Consider the following 18966-nt stretch of genomic DNA (forward strand, 5'->3'; position numbering starts at 1 on the left):
CCTTGTAAATTGAATCCATTGGTTTCTGGAGCAGCAGAAAACTAGCTTGCTCCACGCGGCAGACCTCCAGATATCTGAAGGTGGCTCTCATGTCAGCTCTCAGTCGTCCAGGCTAAACATACCCGACTCCCTCGTAAGGCTGTACAGCGCATGTGTCTTTGAGGATAGCCTCTCCAGTTCCTTGCACTGACCCAGGCCTTGTTCCTGAGCAGGACCCCCAAACGCACGTTGCCTTTGAGAGGAGCTGTGGCTCAGAGGCAAAAAAAGTGCTTTGCATTATGCAGCCCCCCCCCTCCCCAGTTCAACCCAGTTAATGAGCAAGACCCTTGCTTGTGATTCTGGAGTCTGCTAAGTCAGAGGAGGCGATCCTGGCTAAATGGAGCAGTGATCTGACTCTGCAAAGAGGTAGCATCAGAAACTCATTCAGCTCTAGGAGGCACCAGTCAGACTTTTGCAGGGCTCATGCATGTTTACCAAGACTGAGGTCCTGCAAAGTTCAGTGAGTGCCTTGCCCTCTGTGTGTTTGTGTCTCTCTGTCTCCAGTGCAAGGAACACAGCCCTCTGCCCCCCAAACCCACCTTCTGCCTCCTGCCTCCTCTTCTCCAGCTCCAGCTCGGCGATTTCGCTCAGCAGTGTGATCCCTTGCAGGAAAGTGTGTTCCGGGGACAAGCTAGAGGACACCTCCAGGTTCACCACTGCCTCTTGGGCGACGCTGTCGCCCACCAGCAGCGGGCACGCCTGGGGCAACTCGGCCGCGGCCACCAGGGCGTTCATCCCGGCCAGGGGGTCTTCCGGCTTGATATCCAGGGCTGAGACGAGGCAGGAGACCGGCTCGCTCCCGCAGCAGGGCCTCTCCGGGAGCGGCTCCTCTTCCGGAACGAGGACAGGGAATTCCCTCCCCTGCGGAGAGCGGATGTGAGGCAGCTCCAGGGACAGCGACGGCTCCTCTGCCTGCTCGGCCGGCCGGTGCAACAACGCGCCTTCGTAGTCGACGTGGACGGGGCAAGTGTTGGCGTCCGCAGCCTCCGCTTGGCTCTCCAGATCTGCAGGACAGGCCATCGCTTCGTACACAGGCTGGCAGTCCTGAAGAGCTTCTGCTTCTTCCTCCTCTTCCTCTTCCTCTTCCTCTTCCTCTTCTTCATGCCTCAAACTGCTCAAGGCCTTGCCGTGGCACATGAGGAGCCCTCGGCCACCCACGTCCTGGAGCGGGCGAGCCACGGAGGCCGCCAGGTCCAGGGCTCCCACATCCTGCTTGCAGATGTCCCCGTCATGGTTTGCGTCCAGCTCCAGCTCCGTCTTCACTCGTTCTTCCAGAGGTTCCTCCTCCTCCTCTTCTTCTTCTTCCTCCTCCTCCTCCTCTTCGTCTGCCCGCATGGGCTTCACGATTTTGGACGGGGAGAGGTGGGTGGGCTTGACCTCCGGGGAAAGGGCCAGGCCCTCGGGGTCTCCAGCGGGCAGAGGGACGTCGGGCGCCAAGCCATCTGCGTCCGAGGCGGCCGTTGGCTGGAGGAGGTATGGGTAGTGTCTTCTGAAAGAAGCTGGGAGGGCCTGGAAAGGGTATCCCGAAGGAATCTCTGCAGGGGGAGGGAAAGAGAAGCTGGGATCATGGCCAGAAAGCAAGGAGGAGGCCCAAGGACCCCCTGCCCTACAAACAAATATGGCTGACATATCTCAGCTAAAGCACCCATGACACATGGCCACCCAACCTTTAATGACTTTCCCCTGACAGAAAAGAGGGTCCACGTCTTGTTTAACCATCATGAATAGTTCCAGACACTCATGCACCTGTAATTTATTGACTTTGGTTTTATTTTACGCCTGCATTTGTTCAACAGAGATCTGTAACTGTACAGGGGCTATGCACATTGTCATCAGATCCTGTGCAAGAACTCGTAATTTGCAAAATCTTGGACAACCTTTTTCTGAAAATGAATAGAATTACTGCAAGAAAGGGAGGAAGAAGGAGTCCCTTTCTCCCCAAGGGAGAAGAACTGCAATAATAATAATAATAATAATAATAATAATAATTTATTTATTATTTATACTGCACCCATCTGGCTGAGTTTCCCCAGCCACTCTGGGCAGCTTCCAACACAATATTAAAATACAGTAATGCATCAAACATCAAAAGCTTCCCTAAACAGAGAACATTGGCCTGGGTCTTGCGGTTACAGTGGTTCCCCGCAAGACGAATGCCTCGCAAGACGGAAAACCCGCTAGACGAAAGGGTTTTCCGTTTTGGAGGCGCTTCGCAAAACGAATTTCCCTATGGGCTTGCTTCGCAAGACAAAAATGTCATGCGAGTACCTGCGGGGTTTCCCCCCCCCCTTTTTCTAAGCCGCTCAGCCGCTTATCCGCTAAGCCGCTAATAGCGCTAATCCGCTAAGCCGTCAATGGGCTTGCTTCGCAAGACGAAAAAGCCGCTAGACGAAGAGACTCGCGGAACGGATTAATTTCGTCTTGCGAGGCACCACTGTATATACCTGCTGGGATTGACAAGGCATATGACCCTCACCTGAATCTCATTTAACTCTAAAGCAGAGCTGGAAGGTTTTCCTTAATTGCGCCCAACAAGAAGCCAGGATTCAGGACATGGGCCATTTTTCAAAAAGGCTGGCAATTTTCTAACGCTTCTGTTTGCAGAGACAGGCTTGAATGTGTGTGAGAAGGAAGAGTGAGCAGGGTTTGGCAGAGGACTGTAAGTCTTAGCTGTTTTAAATGTTATTCATCAATCAATTGGATGGGGGGTGGGCAGAAAGCAAATACCTCTTTAAGAAGCACCCACATTGTTTTTAGTTAAGGCATGCATTGAGATCACCTTGCCCCACATCTGCCCCCTGGGCTGCTTTGATTGGCAGAATTGGTCCCATAATACCTGTTCTGTATTTGTAAGAACTCAATTGTTTAGTGTGGCAGACTCTAGACCCTGACACTCCCTGCCTATTGACAATGTTATAGTGAATTGTTGTCCCTTGTCTTCCCTTCCCCCACTGCCCTGCTCACAGTTGTGACGAATATTCCTACCTTATGAATGGTCTGTGTCACCACTAAGAAAAGGAGGTCAGAGGAGGCCAATATAGATGTAAAATGTCCCTGGATCATGTGACTGTTCTTTCAGTTCTCAAAGCTCTTAATCTAGCTCAAGGTTATACCTGAGGTATACCTGAGTATACTTGAAGGAGTGTCTCCATCATTCAGCCCAGACTCTGTGAGGTCCAGCTCTGAGAGCCTTCTTGGTGGTGGCGCCCACCCTGTGCAATGCCCTCCCATCAGATGTCAAGGAACAACTACCTGACTTTTAGAAGACATCTGAAGGCAGCCCTGTTTAGGGAAGTTTTTCATGTTTGAAATTTTATTCTGTTTTTAGTGTTCTGTTGGGAACCACGCAGAGTGGCTGGGGAAACCCTGCCAGATGGGCAGAGTTTAAATAATTTATTTGTATTATTATTATTATTATTATTATTATTATTATTATTATTACTATTACTACTACTACTACAGTGGTACTTCGGTTTACAAACAGTCCTGTTAACAAACTATTCGGTTTACGAACTCCACAACGAACTCCGGTTTGCAGACTTTGCCTCGGTCTATGAACGGAAGCCGAATGATGGAAGGCCTCATTAGAGAAAGCGTGCGTCGGTTTAAGAACGGATTTGGTTTAAGAATGAACTCTAGGAACGGATTAAGTTCGTAAACCAAGGTACCGCTGTATTATCTTCTTGCTGTTGTTGTTGACCTCTGAACTAAGCCAAATGTTTAACTGATAGCTCATCAATGGAAAAACAAGACTTTAGAGCGGTCTTGCCCCAAAATGGAAACCAGACATTCTGTTTTGGCGACCACAAGCTTGGTTTGAGGAGCCATTTGGCGCCTATCTTATAGGTTTCTCCTGCTGGGTCTCCCCTCGTTTCTACTTCGCCCTCGGGGTCCCGCATTGCATGAGAACCCCAGCCGCACATTTTTCGCATGCTGATGACTTCTGAGCGGTGGAGGGGGAGTCTTTTTTTTTGGGGGGGGGGAGGCGGAGAGCAGGAGAAAGCTAAGGAAGGAAGCAGCGAAGACAAGGATGCCAGGATCAAAGTGCAAGGGGGCTCCCTACCCAGGTTTGGGCTTCCTTACCTGGGAACAAAGCCTGGTAGGGGCTGGAGGCTCCCTTCTCCATCTCCTTCTTCTCGGGGCCGTCAGGCTCCTCCTCTTCCTTGGGGGGGATGGTGGGGGCCGGGGGCGGAGAAGCAGGGGGTGGGCTGGAAGGGTGGGAGATGGGGGTGGCAGGGTAGGAGTAGGCCGGCTGCAGCGGGGGCTCCTTTTGGATCACCTCCGCCTTGAGGACGGGCACAGGGGATGCCCGGGGGGACAGGGCAGGGGGGCTTCCAGCCTTGCTGTAGGAGGCAGAGGTGCTGGGCGACAGGACGGGGGGCTTCCGGCGCAGAAGCCCAGAAGCGGAGGTGGCGAGGCCGGGCTTGGCACCGTCCAGATTCCGCTTGGACATTTTCTCCTCCATCTCTGCCCGCTGCTCACTCGCTTTTAACCTCTCCTGCATGGGGGGAGGGAGAGAAGGGTGCAAAAGAATGATTAAAGGTAAAGGGACCCCTGACCATTAGGTCTGGTTGTGGATGACTCTGGGGTTGTGGCAGTGGCGTAGCGTGGGAGGTGCAGGGGGGGCCGGCCGCACCGGGCGCAACATCTGGGGGTTAGGGTTAGGGGGCGCAAATCCATGGGTTAAAGGTAAAGGTAAAGGTACCCCTGCCCGTAAGGGCCAGTCTTGCCAGACTCTGGGGTTGGTGCGCCCATCTCACTCAAGAGGCCGGGGGCCAGCGCTGTCCGGAGACACTTCCGGGTCACGTGGCCAGCGTGACATCGCTGCTCTGGCCAGAGCCAAAGCCAGAGCCAGAGCCGCACACGGAAACGCCGTTTACCTTCCCGCTTGTAAGCGGTCCCTATTTATCTACTTGCACCCGGGGGTGCTTTCGAACTGCTAGGTTGGCAGGCGCTGGGACCGAACGACAGGAGCGCACCCCGCCGCAGGGATTCGAACCGCCGACCTTTCGATCGGCAAGTCCTAGGCACTGAGGCTTTTACCCACAGCGCCACCTGCGTCCCATAATCCATGGGTTAGGGGGCGCAAATTACTTGCCTTGCCCCGGGTGCTGACAACCCATGCTACGCCACTGGGTTGTGGCACTCGTCTCGCTTTATTGGCCAAGGGAGCCGACATACAGCTTCCGGGTCATGTGGCCAGTATGACTAAGCCCTTCTGGCGAACCAGAGCAGCGCACGGAAACGCCGTTTACCTTCCCGCCGGAGCGGTACCTATTTATCTACTTGCTCTTTGACGTGCCTTCGAACTGCTAGGTGGGCAGGAGCAGGGACCGAGCAACGGGAGCTCACCCCATCACGAGGATTTGAACCACTGACCTTCTGATCGGCAAGTCCCAGGCTCTGTGTTTTAACCCACAGTGCCACCCGCGTCCGTATTTGTATGTATAGCTCACAATAAATATAGTGCACTGAAGAACCTGGAACTCTGAGCATTTCTGCTAAAGCGCCGCGAAGAATTCACGACATGAAGGTGGCAGGCCAACCTTCAAGCAACAACCTGCCCAACCAGGGGCCTGTTTTGGATTGCATCACCGGTGGTCAAAAGCAGTCGGGGACAGTGGGAGTTGATTCCAACATTGAGGGGGCACCTTGTTGGTCAAAGCTGGTTCCTTCCGCTTTGGAAAGAAGAAAACTCTGGTGCGGTTTGGGCCTTTGGCGTCGCCAGAGTGGGTTGCCAGTTTTGCCCCTGCGCTGGGGGACTTACCACCAGCTGGGCACTCCGGTGGAGCTCCATGGCGTGGGCGGCTTGCTGCTGCAAGATGTACAGCTCGTGCTGGCGGATCAGCTGCTGGTGAGAGAGGAGCTGCAGCTGCTGCGCATGCTGCAAGGAGCTCCTCACCGGGGGGTACATGGCGGGCCAGAGAGGCGGCGCACGGTCCATCAGCTCCGCCGCTGTGGAGAGAGACAAGGCGGACAGGAAGTCACAACAACACCGCTACTCAAAAAACAAATGACCACAACATGTTCATAGAAGCATAGAGCTGGGAGGGTCGTCAATTCCAAACCCCTGCAATGAGACCTGTAGGTTTAGGGCACAATACAAATTCAATAAATAATGATGATGATGATGCAGGAATTGTTCATCATCATCATCATCATCAGTCTTTATTACGGTCCAGAGACCCAACAAATAATTACAAAGCAATATACAATTCATACAGCCCACCTCTAGGTTAAACAAGCATTTTGTTCAGAATATAGGGATTATTTGTTCTTGCAACCACCGATAAAAACTTTGCCACTGCTAATGTTCTAGCATTTGTCCGGTCTTCCAATAGGAACCTGACATAGTGAGCCTCTGATTTTCCCGGGAAAGGTACCAGCAAGGGTAATATGAGTTCAGCCCTGGCCTGCTCATATTTTGCACAGTGCAACAAAATATGTTTTATGGAATCGATGTCTTGAGCACACGAGCAAAGTCTGTCCTGGTAGGGAACTCCTCTCAACCTGCCATCCAACACTGCAGAAGGAAAGACGTTTAGTCTGGCTTTGGTGAAAAGCCTTCGATAGTTTGGTACTGTCAGGTTTTTAATGTAAGATGTTAACTTAAAGACACACACATATTGTACTCCTACTGCCAGCGGGCTACAGACTGCGTGTGATCGAGAACGCAAGTCAGTGTGTGCATTGTCCCATAATCTTTGCTTTAATTGTTTGCCGAACGTTGGGCTCGAACCCACAGCCCTGAGAGGAAGAGTCTCGTGCTCTGCCGACTGAGCATTCTCTCCCTAAGGACCACAAACAATTCCACCACCACCCCTGCATCTGACCACACTTTTTTGAAAAAACATATCTTTATCCAAATCTTTATCTCCTCCACCCCAGTGGGCCAACTCTGACAGGAGTCACTGACCTGTCAATCAACTGGTGTCATGGTGTCTGGTTGGTGGGTGATCTGACCTGCCTGTCAAAGCTGACCCACAAGAGTTGGCAAGAGGGGTCTTGTTCACTTGCAAGACAACTCAACCCTCTATGCCTGCGGATCTCATCCTGAATACGGGGACGCCTCAGGGGTGCGTGTTGAGCCCACTTTTATATATGCTCTGCACAGCTGACTGTGCCCCCCAAATACCCCGGTAATAAGTTCATTAAGTTTGCATATAATACAACAGTGGTTGGTTTAATCACGGTTGGAGAGGGGGAGGTGGCCTATAGGAAGGAAGTTGAGCAGTTGGGGGAGTGGTGCAGGAAAAACAACTTACTCCTTAACTTAAAGAAAACAAAAGAGATTATTATGGACTTTAGGAAATGTATATTGAATATTCAGCCATTGATTATTGAGGGGAAGTGCGTGGAACAGGTCTCAGTGTTTCGACTTCTGGGAATGGAGTTGAGAGATGACCTAACCTGGGGAGAAAACAGCAAAGACCTGATGAAGAGAGCACAGCAGAGGTTATATTTTCTGAGAATCCTCTGGAAAAAATAATCTCTCAAAGGACCTGTTGATGGCATTTTACCATTGTACTGTGGAGAGTGTGTTAACTTATGGTCTGTGTGTGTGGTTTGGGAGCTGCACAGTCAGGGGAAAAACAATGCTGTCCAGGGTTGTAAAGACTGCAGAGAGAATAATTGGGTGGACTCTTAGAATCATAGAATCATAGAGTTGGAAGAGACCACAAGGGCCATTGAGTCCAACCCCCTGCCAAGCAGGAAACACCATCAGAGCACTCCTGACATATGGTTGTCAAGCCTCTGCTTAAAGACCTCCAAAGAAGGAGACTCCACCACACTCCTTGGCAGCAAATTCCACTGTCAAACAGCTCTTACTGTCATTTGATCCCACCTTGGATCAAATCTACGCTTCCAGGTGCCAAAAGAAAGCTGCAGAGATAGCTCAGGATAGTGCGCACCCCGGAAATGATCTCTTTCAGCTTCTGCCTTCTGGAAGAAGGTACAGGGTTATAAAAACCAGGACTAGCCTCCTGAGAAACAGTTTATACCCAAATGTGATTTTGGTTCTAAACGCAGTGTAAGGTAGTCTGTACGGGAGTATATTGTATTTAATTATGGGGTATCAGAGTTTTTAGGAGGGCTAACTAGGCTGGGGTAGCAGGCTTGTTGGTTTTTGAATGTCTGATGTCGATTTTTTCAATTTTGTTGTTCTGTATGGGACAATGACAATAAAGATTATCGTATCGTATCTGATAAACAGAGGGCTCAATCCTTCTGCCTGCTGGGATCTGCTTGGGCACGGTGTTCCCCGCAGGATTGAACTCTGTCCATCAGTGATGGACAAGTGAGCGAGGTTTGGGAGAACATGGCCTTAGGGCCAAGCTGGAAGAAAGGGAAAGGGCCAGGGCTTGGGCCCTGGGCTCTTGTGGGTGAAGAAGGGAGTTCTAGCATCCCGAAAGCCCCTCCGTCCCAGAAAAGAGCCTTTCAAGGCATCCCTCCTGGCTTAGGTACTCACCAAAGTGCGGCAGGTGCTCGCTGGGGATCACGACAAGCTGGCCAGACTGAGGGTCCCTGGCAAACTGGTAGGCGGAAGGGAGCGCTCCCCCCATGCCAGCGGGGAAGCCGGGAGCCATGCCTTGGTGCAACGAAGGGTGGCCGAGACCTAAGAGAAAAAGGACTAGAGATTACTATAGGTGGGGCTGCCACTGAAGACAGTTCGGAAACTTCAGCTGGTACAGAATTCGGCGGCCGGGTTGCTCACCGGGGCAATATGGCTTCAGCATATTACACTGATCAGGGCCTGACTGCCCTGGCTGACAATCAATTTCCAGGCCCAAATCAAAGTGCTGGTTCTGACCTATAAAGTCTTAAACGGCTCCGGACCACAATTCTCTCAAGGACCACCTCTCCCCATCTGAACCGCCCCCACACCCTGTGATCACCATCCCAAGGCCTTTCTTTGTGTGCCTCCTCCGCAGGAGGTCCAGAGAGTGGCAACACAAGAACAGGGCCTTTTCTGCGGTGGCTCCCCATTTGTGGAAAACTCTCCCTCTCTTGGCGCCTTCACTACGTATCTTGAGACGCGAGGAGAAAACCTCCCTCTTCTCCCAGGCCTTTGGCTAATTAAACCACCTATGGCCTTTCAAACTGGGGAGTATTGTTTAAGTCTCTTACTATGCTATGCATTTTTGTGTTTATACCGTATTGGCCTGAATGTAAGCTGCAATTTTTTAAAAATTCTGAAAAGTTAAAGCGCGGCTTAAAGTCACGACCTTACGAAAACGGGCTTTTACGATATCACTGCTGAAACAGACATACGGTAAAACGGAACGGGGGTAAGTGCCTGCGGAATTTTAAGGGAGCAGCTTATATTCGGGTATTGTCTTTTTTTCCTTGAATTTTAAAGGTGAGGCTTATATTCAGGTGCAGCTTATATTTGGGCCAATACGGTATATTGCAAACTGCTCTTTGATCTTCCAATGAAATGTGGCAAATAAGTGAATGATGGAATGACCTGGCTCCCTGTCTTTGGAAACAGCAGTCCAGGAAATGGTGCCGCTGGAACAAAACTGCTCCAGGTGAGGCCTTCACAGATTATTTGCCCAGGCAGATGCTGCCCCTTCACACAAGAGCGGAGACCTTCTGCCTGCCCACCCACCGGCCCCTCAAGTTCAGTAGGTGCCGGTCCAATCCTGCAATCCCGCCAGCGAGCGGAACCCCTGCCCCGCGGACTCACCGTAGGGATGCCCCGCCAACCACATTGAGGAGCTGCTGGTCCTGGGCAGCCACGGGTGAGTCGCTAGGTGGGACGCGGGGTCAGCGGACCACCGCCCTGAGCCGGTCAAGGGGGGGCCCCCAGTCACCATGAGGTTGGAGTTCAAACCGTTCGCAGTGCAACCGGCAGGATGTATCCGCGCAAAGTCAGCCAGCTCTTTGCTTTCTCTAAGGGGAGGAAAGACGAGAGAAAGGATTAGGAGGGCAGCCTTTGCCAACCTGGTGCCCACCAAGTGTTTAGATTATAACTCCCATCAGCTGCAAGTTTTTCGTTTTTTGAGTTGCTTCGTAAGAGGGAATTCCCTATGGGCTTGCTTCGCAAGACGAAAACGTCTTGCAAGTTTGTTTCCTTTGTCTTGCAAGTTTGTTTCCTTTTTCTTGAAACCGTGCATTCAGGGGGTGCAGTTGCGACTTGACTTCAAGGAGCAACTCATAGCACGCGGTGTGGTAGCCTTTTTTGAGGTTTTTGAAGACTTTGGTGATTTTTGAAGCTTTTCCAAAATCCGCGCTCAGCCCAGGAATTTACTTTCAGTTCCACAGTCCCAACACACCCATAAATATCCGTTCTATGCAACCCTAAGCTGCCCAAATTGGGGGTGGGCTGGCTTTTTTGTTGTTTTGTTGGGGGGGGGTGTCAGAGTAACTGTAGATACTTTCTGCCCCCTTGTTATAAAGTGCCGGGAAGTGTCATTCTGTGGTACCATATACCAAATTAATCATAACCACAGCTTAAAATGCATTATGCTATTTTTAAAAAAACAAAATCTGAATTTCAAGTTCCACATTTATTTATTAAATGTGTATTCTGACCACCCTCCCAAAGTAGCCCAGGGCAGCAGACCACAAATGATAAAATAGTGAAAGTATCTTTGAAACTTTGGTGCACTGGTATACTGGGGACATATTACAGAGCTGACATTTATTCAAAGGCACAGGAATTAAACTAAGAACACAAGGCTTTGGGACTCCCTTCCTCTGGCGGGCAAAGATTTTTATTATTATTATTCTGGCAGTCCTTTGGGAACTGACTGCTTTTTAAGGATAGAGCTTTGCTGTTATATTATCTGTATTTTAACGAATCTGGTTTTTGTATTGCTTTAACCCCCACAGGTAGCTTAATCGCTCGTTAACATTAACATTAACCTTTTACATGTTCTCATCTATATGTGTTTCATCTGCCTTTGTTTAAATTTTTGTGAGCTGCCTTGAGCCCCAGTTGGGGGGGGGGGAGGCGGGATATATATGAATAAAAAGAGGAGGAGGAGGAGGGGAGAGAAAGGAAGAAGAGGAGGAGGAGGAGGAAGAAGAAGAGAAAAAGGAGAAGGAGAAGGAGAAGGAGAAGGAGGGAGGGAGGGAGAGGGAGAGGGAGAGAGAGAGAGAGAGGAGGAAAAGGAGGAAAAGGAGGAGGAGGGGAATGAGAGAAAGAGAAAGAGGAGAAGGGGTAGAAGGAAGAGAGAAAGAGAAAGAGGAGGAGAAGAAGAAAAAGAGGAGGAGAAGGGGGAGGGGAGGAGAAAAAGAAAGGGAAAGAGAAAGAGAAAGAGGAGGAGGAGGAAGAGAAAGAGAAAGAGGAGAAGGGGGAGGAGGAGGAGGAAGGGAGGGAGGGAGGGAGGGAGGGAGGGAGGGAGGGAGAGAGAGAGAGAGAGAGGAGGAAAAGGAGGAAGAGGAGGAGGAGGGGAATGAGAGAAAGAGAAAGAGGAGAAGGGGTAGAAGGAAGAGAGAAAGAGAAAGAGGAGGAGGAGAAGAAAAAGAGGAGGAGAAGGGGGAGGGGGAGGAGAAAGAGAAAGGGAAAGGGAAAGAGAAACAGAAAGAGGAGGAGGAGGAGGAAGAGAAAGAGAAAGAAGAGAAGGAGGGGGAGGAGGAGGGGGAGGAGGAGGAGAACAGACCAGAGAGATCCCATCTAGTCCAGCATCCTGTTTTCCACAGTGGCCAACCAGATGCCCCAATTGGAAGCCACAAAACAGGACAGAGGGGGCAACACCTCATGTTTTCCAGAAGCAGCGGCAGGTGCATTTCCACCACCCCCATTCAGTTCCTCCTCTGCCCACCAAACGGTGAAATGGAATTGTGAAGAAGCTGCCCAGCAGCCTCCCTCTGTGCCCAGGTCTTCCCTGCAGTCCACTGTTCCCGGATCCCCAGCTGCCAAGCAGCTCCCCCAAGCGCAACCTGCGCTCCACGCAGCCCACCCAAAGGGGCGTCACCTGAGGAGCTTCTCCTGGTCTCGTTCCAGACGACTCGCCAGGAGGTGGCTGTCTCGGTGGCGCGGGCGGTCGTCCCCACAGTCCTCGCTGGAGCGTCCGTGTCCTGGAAGTCACAAGCAGAGGACAGTTGGCAAGAGAGCAAGATCAATGCAGGGGGAATTGGGGTGGGTCTGAGCGCTCTAGTTCCGCCCCGCTCCCACAGAACTGCGGTTCCCAGGGTTCTTTGTGGGAGGGCCATAGCAGAAAATGGGAGGGCCAACTTATGGTGCAAATCCAGTACGGTGGTACCTCAGTTTAAAAACTTAATTCATTCTGGAGGTCCGTTCTGAACCTGAAACTCTTCTTAACCTGAGGTACCACTTTAGCTAATGGGGCCTCCCTCTGCCGTGTGATTTCTGTTCTCATCCTGAAGCAAAGTTCTTTTTTTCTTTTTTAATAATATTTATTAAAAATTTTCCAGAATAAAAAGGAAAGATAGCAAGAAAGAAAGAAAAAACAAATATGATTTACACTTGGTTTCAGTGGCATCTTTCCCGGACTTCCCCCCCCCCTCCCCCTCTTGTATTCCATTTCCCTTAAATTGATTCCACAGATTCTTACCCCAAATTTTAAAACCTTATTTGTAATTTTAAATAACCCATTTATTCCAAATTAATTTATCTTATTTATCTTAATGAACCATTTCTCCTTATATTTTATATAATTCCCTAAGATCGACCCCATTTCCCTTCCACGAATTCCCCTATTTTCAAACAACAAACATGAAAAAAGTAAAGAAAGAAATAATATATAATTTTACAGTCTTTGGATTCCAAATCTCTCTCCCCCCCCCCCATTCCCCGGTTCCAATCCCCAAAGTTCATCCATTGTCTACTGCCAGCCTGGTGTATCCACGTCTATATCTCAATTCCACTTTGCCGTCTTTTGATAGCTTTTAATTTCAGAAAGTCCAATCTCGAAAAAACTCTCAGAAAAAGTCATTGTTCTTCCATCCAGACCTCTATATTTAAGAGTCTAACTTGAATTCTATTTCCTGGTCCTTTTAAAATCTGGATGTTCCAAATACTCCGGCTTCAAATTTGGTCCAGCTCTTATTCCTCAGGTTGCTTTTTCCTGTTCTGCTGCAGAAACCTTCTAATTCAGAAACTTCTTGTTCTCCACAAAGGCTTTTGTTATTCAGGAACATAACTTGCGTCAAGTCCCTTCCTTTCTTCAATAGATAAATCCATTGTCTCCTTTAGTATAGAAACCTCTGTAGACAAAATAATGCTTCGTTTTTGCAGCTTTCCCAAGAGATAACAGATCCTGCTCAAATTCATAATATTTTTCCACTTGCTGCTACTGTTGCAATGTCCCAGCCTCCCTCTAGAGGGAATATGGTAACTTAATTTCTTTCAAAATCAGACCCAAAAGTCAAATAACTTGTTGCCTTTATTTCCAATAATTTATGTCCAAATTGTAACAAATCTAACCAGCCATCGTAACAAAGTTCTCTTTTATTTTCCTGCTTTGACAGCTACTTTGACAGCTGTCAAAGTTTCTGTGTCTCTTCACCAGTCTCTCATAGAGGATCGTTCCCGGTTCCCGGGGGGGGTTGCATTTTAGTTCCCACAAATCAGTCTTCTCCTCCAGCACAATTATTGTAATTTCCCTTCGTGAAGTTAAAAATTTTTTTCAGGTAAACAAGTTCATCTCTCGATCTTAGTTGTCAAATCCTTGCGTTGAGCCATCTACAACAGGGGGGGACGGACTTCCTTTTTGCACTCCCCCCGCTCGCTCCAAATTCAAAGATCAAATTTCCCTTTTAAGTCCAATCAATTTACTCACGGGTTGTTCCTTTTAGTCCAAATCCGAAATTTTCAAAGAAGAAGTCGTTGCTCTCCGCCGAATGGCATGCGGCTTCGCTGGGCAGGGGAAGCATTGGACTCACAGCACCACACCCCCCCCGTCACCCGCTCCGCAGCCTTTAAAAAGGCTCCTTCGAGGGTCGGGGGGCGCAAACGGTGCCCGCCGAGTCACCAAGTCCATGGGCATCTCCGCCCATGGTTTTTGAGGGTCCCCGCGTCGCCGGCACGGCAGGACCCGACCCCTACCCAGCCGACTCCCTCCGGAGCTCGGAGGGAGTCCGCCATTCGGCGATGGCGCCGACCCGGAAGTCACCTGAAGCAAAGTTCTTAACCCGATGTACAGTGGTGCCCCGCAAGACAAATGCCTCGCAAGACGGAAAACTCGCTAGACGAAAGAGTTTTCCATTTTGGAGGTGCTTCGCAAAACGAATTTCCTATGGGCTTGCTTCGCAAGACGAAAATGTCTTGCGAGTTCCTGCGGGTTTTGTTCCTTTCCCCCCCCCTTTTTCTAAGCCGCTTATCTGCTTATCCGCTTATCCGCTAAGCCGCTAAAAGCTGCTAAAAGCCGCTAAACCGCTAATAGCGCTAATCCACTAAGCCGTCAATGGGCTTGCTTCGCAAGACGAAAAAACCACTAGACGAAGAGAATCGCGGAACGGATTCTTTTCGTCTCGCGAGGCACCACTGTACTATTTCTGGGTTAGCAGCGTCTGTAACCTGAAGTGTCTGTAACCTGAGGTACCACTGTATACCTGAAGGAGCGCCTCTACCTCCATCGTTCTGCCCGGACACTGAGGTCCAGCACTGAGGGCCTTCTGGCAGTTCCCTCGCTGCGAGAGGCCAAGTTACAGGGAACCAGGCAGAGGGCCTTCTTGGTGGTGGCGCCCACCCTGTGGAATGCCCTCCCACCAGATGTCAAAGAGAAGAACAACTACCAGACTTTTAGAAGACATCTGAAAGCAGCCCTCTTTAGGGAAGCTTTTAATGTTTAACAGACTACTGTATTTTAATACTTTGTTAGAAGCCGCCCAGAGTGGCTGGGGAATCCCAGCCAGATGGGCGGGGTATAAATAAATAAATTATTATTATTATTATTATTATTATTATTATTATTATTATTAACATCCTGAGAGCCAAGGCGGGCTTCCGGTTTTGGGGACACTGATGGGACCTATCCTAAATCATTCGACCCGGTTAGGTTGACTTGGTGGTGGCAGTAACAGCAGCTGGGAGCTGGCATTTAAAATTCCCACCATGCCCTCTGACACATCAGTTCAGCACATTGTGGGAAATTCATGTGAAGCCCAAGCATTCTCCTTCAATTCCCCACAACGTCCCAAAGCAATCTCACAGCAGGAAGCAGTGCAGGGCATTGATAAGTTGAGCTTCCAGGCCCAGCCGCCTGGGAATTTTTGTTCTTTTAAGGCTGTAGGTCCTGTGGGCAGCTGCCACGTGTCAATGTCAGGCTCGCAGAAGCTATGCATTAGGTATGGTGTCTTATCTACCAGGAGGCGTGAAGGTGTGCAAGCTTCTAGATCACACATGACTCAATGTCCCGAAGAACCAAGACTGATTCACGCAATTCAGCTGGGAAGTGTATCTTTGCTTCTGGATATAGGTAGGCAGCCATGTTGGTTTGCCGTAGTCGAAACAAAATAAAAAAAATTCCTTCCAGTAGCACCTTAGAGACCAACTAAGTTTGTTATTGGTATGAGCTTTCGTGTGCATGCACACTTCTTCAGATACACATGTGCATGCACACGAAAGCTCATACCAATAACAAACTTAGTTGGTCTCTAAGGTGCTACTTCTTCATGCACACTTCTTCAGATACACATGTGCATGCACACGAAAGCTCATATCAATAACAAACTTAGTTGGTCTCTAAGGTGCTACTGGAAGGAATTTTTTGAATTTGCTTCTGGAAATGTTGTTGTCTCCCTGATAAGAGGATTGCTTTCATACAACAAAACAGATTGTGTGATGGGCTGCAGTTCTCACTCACAGGGATTTCCACAGGATTTCCTGGGCCCCGGCAAACTGTTTCTGGGTTGCACCTACCCACACCTGCAATCTATTGGCAAGAACTGCTCCTTAGGCATATGTATTAACTCTCCCTAGTCTACCTCACAGGGCTGTTGCAAAGATAAAAGGGGAGGGTGGGGAAGGCAATATACTCAACTTTGTGCTCCTGGAAGGAAAAGCAAGCTCTAATTATATAGTGCCATTGATGGAAAGAAAACTAAACATGCACACAGCCACGAAACAGCCCCCCCCCCCCGCGCGCCCTTTGCTTTAACTGCAAGACTTCAGAGTCTGAATATTTACAGAAGACAAAAACAATTAAAAGTTGTCAACCCTGATGAATAAAAACAACCCAAAAGTAGTCTAGGTACATGCAGTTTCACAACTTTGGTGTCTGAGCTACCAACTCCAAGTCTAGCCTACCTCAAAGGACTGCTGTGAAAGTTTTGAAAGGGGGGAGGGAAAGGGAAGACAAGATTGCATTTTAAATGTTTTTTTGGAAGCCGCCCGGAGTGGCTGGGGAAACCCAGCCAGATGGGCAGGTTATAAATAATAAATTATTATTATTATTATTATTATTATTATTATTATTTACAGCCTTGAGCTCCTGGGATGAAAAAGATACAAATACATAATGCCATTCAGGCAAAGAAAAATAAACATTCACAGTGCTAGAAAACCAGCAGTCTTTGCTTGTACTGCAACATACCCACAACCCTGATCTTTCGCTCAGTAGCTTGACAACCCTGGAAATGTAAAAATGCATCCACTATATTATTGCAAAAACCGGTTGGTCAATGCAAAACGATGGTTTAAAAATCAGTATTAGCTTCCTACTAAATAACACCAGTAACACTAAGTAAACTCTGGCTAATTGCTTTTAAAATAGGATTGGAGGAAGCGAGGGGCATATTAACAACATAATCCTATGTCTACTCAAAAGTAAATCTTCTTCACTTCCATGGGGTTTACTCCCAAGTAAATGGGATTAGGATTGTAGCCTTGCACTTGGAAAAGTGAGTCTAGGATGCTGGGAAGGAGCAAATTCAAGGCACTCTCAGAATTAGAGGCGTAAACTGCATTGTTCAACAGACCAGGGAAGAATGAAACTTGTATAGCTCTTTATATTTAGAAAATAGCTATCAGCACATTTTAATGGCATCATTAACTGCATGTGCACTTTTAGATTTCTTTTCAAAAATTATTTGATGGACAAAAAGTACAATATGCTGCTCTTTCATATTTCAATGCCTCATATGTACACTTGGAGGGAAAAAAAGAATTGGCACCCAGGCTGCAGTCCTAAAATGTTCAGAAGTCTTAAATTCATTAAGCAGAGAGATACACATTTGATCTGGTTTTGATGTGCACATTAAAGGAAATGAAGACCTAAAGGTTCACAAATCAGACAAGCGGGTGCACTGGAAAAAGGAAGGGAGAGCCCAACTTCTGCAGACAAAAAGTGGGGCATGAAGGACCACTCTCCCCATCTTTAGTTGTGATTTGTGCATTGGCAGTGGGTTGACCCTGGATGACCCTTGTGCATCGCTTCCAACTCTACTACATCGCTTCCAACTCCACTGTATTCTGCTCTGGTCCACTGTATTCTGCTCTGGTCAGACCTCACCTGGAGTACTGTGTCCAGTTCTGGGCACCACAGTTCAAGAAGGACACGGACAAACTGGAACGTGTCCAGAGGAGGGCAACCAAAATGGTCCAAGGCCTGGAAACGATGCCTTATGAGGAACGGCTAAGGGAGCTGGGCATGTTTAGCCTGGAGAAGAGGAGGTTAAGGGGTGATATGATAGCCATGTTCAAATATATAAAAGGATGTCACATAGAGGAGGGAGAAAGGTTGTTTTCTGCTGCTCCAGAGAAGCGGACATGGAGAAATGGCTCCAAACTACAAGAAAGAAGATTCCACCTAAACATTAGGAAGAACTTCCTGACAGTAAGAGCTGTTTGACAGTGGAATTTGCTGCCAAGGAGTGTGGTGGAGTCTCCTTCTTTGGAGGTCTTTAAGCAGAGGCTTGACAACCATATGTCAGGAGTGCTCTGACGGTGTTTCCTGCTTGGCAGGGGGTTGGACTCGATGACCCTTGTGGTCTCTTCCAACTCTATGATTCTGTGATTCTACTAGAGCTGAAGTCTCCGAAAACATCAGCTGTATGCGGCGTGGATTTGCTGTGGAACAGTCTTGCTTTGCACTAATTTAAAGGAAAAGAAAACAGCACACCTTCAGTTTGAAGTTACAGGTAGGTAGCCGTGTTGGTCTGCCGTAGTACAAACAGAATAAAAAAAATCCTTCCAGCACCACCTTAGAGACCAGCTAAGTTTGTTATCGGTATGAGCTTTCATGGGTGATACAGTCGTCAACAGGTTTACCACACCTATCAGCCAATCACCCATTCCCACACCCTTCCGAGTACAGTGGACGCTCGGGTTGAGAACGTGATCCGTGTGGGATGCACGTTCGCAACCCGCAGTGGTGTGTCTGTGCATGTGTGGGTTGCGATTCGGCGCTTCTGTGCATGTGCGACCACCGAAACCTGGAAGTATCCCGAAAAAACACAACCTGAAGCATCTGTAACCTGAGGTACGACTGTAATGCCACACCCCACCTTCTCACTATACAGTGTTACCTCGGGTTACATACGCTTCAGGTTACAGACTCCGCTAACCCAGAAATAGTACCTCAGGTTAAGAACTTTGCTTCAGGATGAGAACAGAAATTGTGCGGCAGCAGCAGGAGGCTTCATTAGCTAAAGTGGTGCTTCAGGTTAAGAAGAGTTTCAGGTTAAGTACAGACCTCCAGAACGAATTAAGTTCTTAACCTGAGGTATATAAGAGTCTGGTGACTTCTGTTTCAGTGTATCTGAAGAAGTGTGCATGCACACGAAAGCTCATACCAAGAACAGAAAGTCAAGATAAAGACTGTACAAGATAAAGAACAGTTCCTACACAAACACGGAGAAGACCTGGTGAAAGGGGTCCTCAACTCAACTGCAGATACAGACTTGGGGAATTTGACATTTGGACTCAAATCACCAACGGACGAAGAACAGCTGCAGGGTGCAGTTGGAGGTAACTAATTAACAATGTCTCTGAGAATTTTAACTTGGAACTGT

The 18966-nt window shown here is 48.8% G+C and overlaps 1 protein-coding gene across 3 annotated transcripts in view; it reads right to left on the reverse strand.

Moving 5' to 3' along the window:
• TNRC18 (trinucleotide repeat containing 18) overlaps positions 1-18966 on the reverse strand; it is a 137047-nt gene that overhangs the window by 52917 nt on the left and 65164 nt on the right. For all 3 annotated transcript variants that reach the window (XM_079953634.1, XM_079953633.1, XM_079953632.1), the window contains exons 4-9: positions 11967-12069; positions 9731-9936; positions 8510-8656; positions 5807-5994; positions 4123-4537; positions 579-1574 (exon numbers count right to left, since the gene is read on the reverse strand). In XM_079953634.1, coding sequence (XP_079809760.1) covers positions 579-1574; positions 4123-4537; positions 5807-5994; positions 8510-8656; positions 9731-9936; positions 11967-12069 — 2055 coding nt within the window. The remainder of the gene's footprint in view (positions 1-578; positions 1575-4122; positions 4538-5806; positions 5995-8509; positions 8657-9730; positions 9937-11966; positions 12070-18966) is intronic.

Source organism: Podarcis cretensis, assembly GCF_951804945.1.
Source record: "Podarcis cretensis genome assembly, chromosome: 14".
Classification (NCBI taxonomy): Eukaryota; Metazoa; Chordata; class Lepidosauria; order Squamata; family Lacertidae; genus Podarcis; species Podarcis cretensis.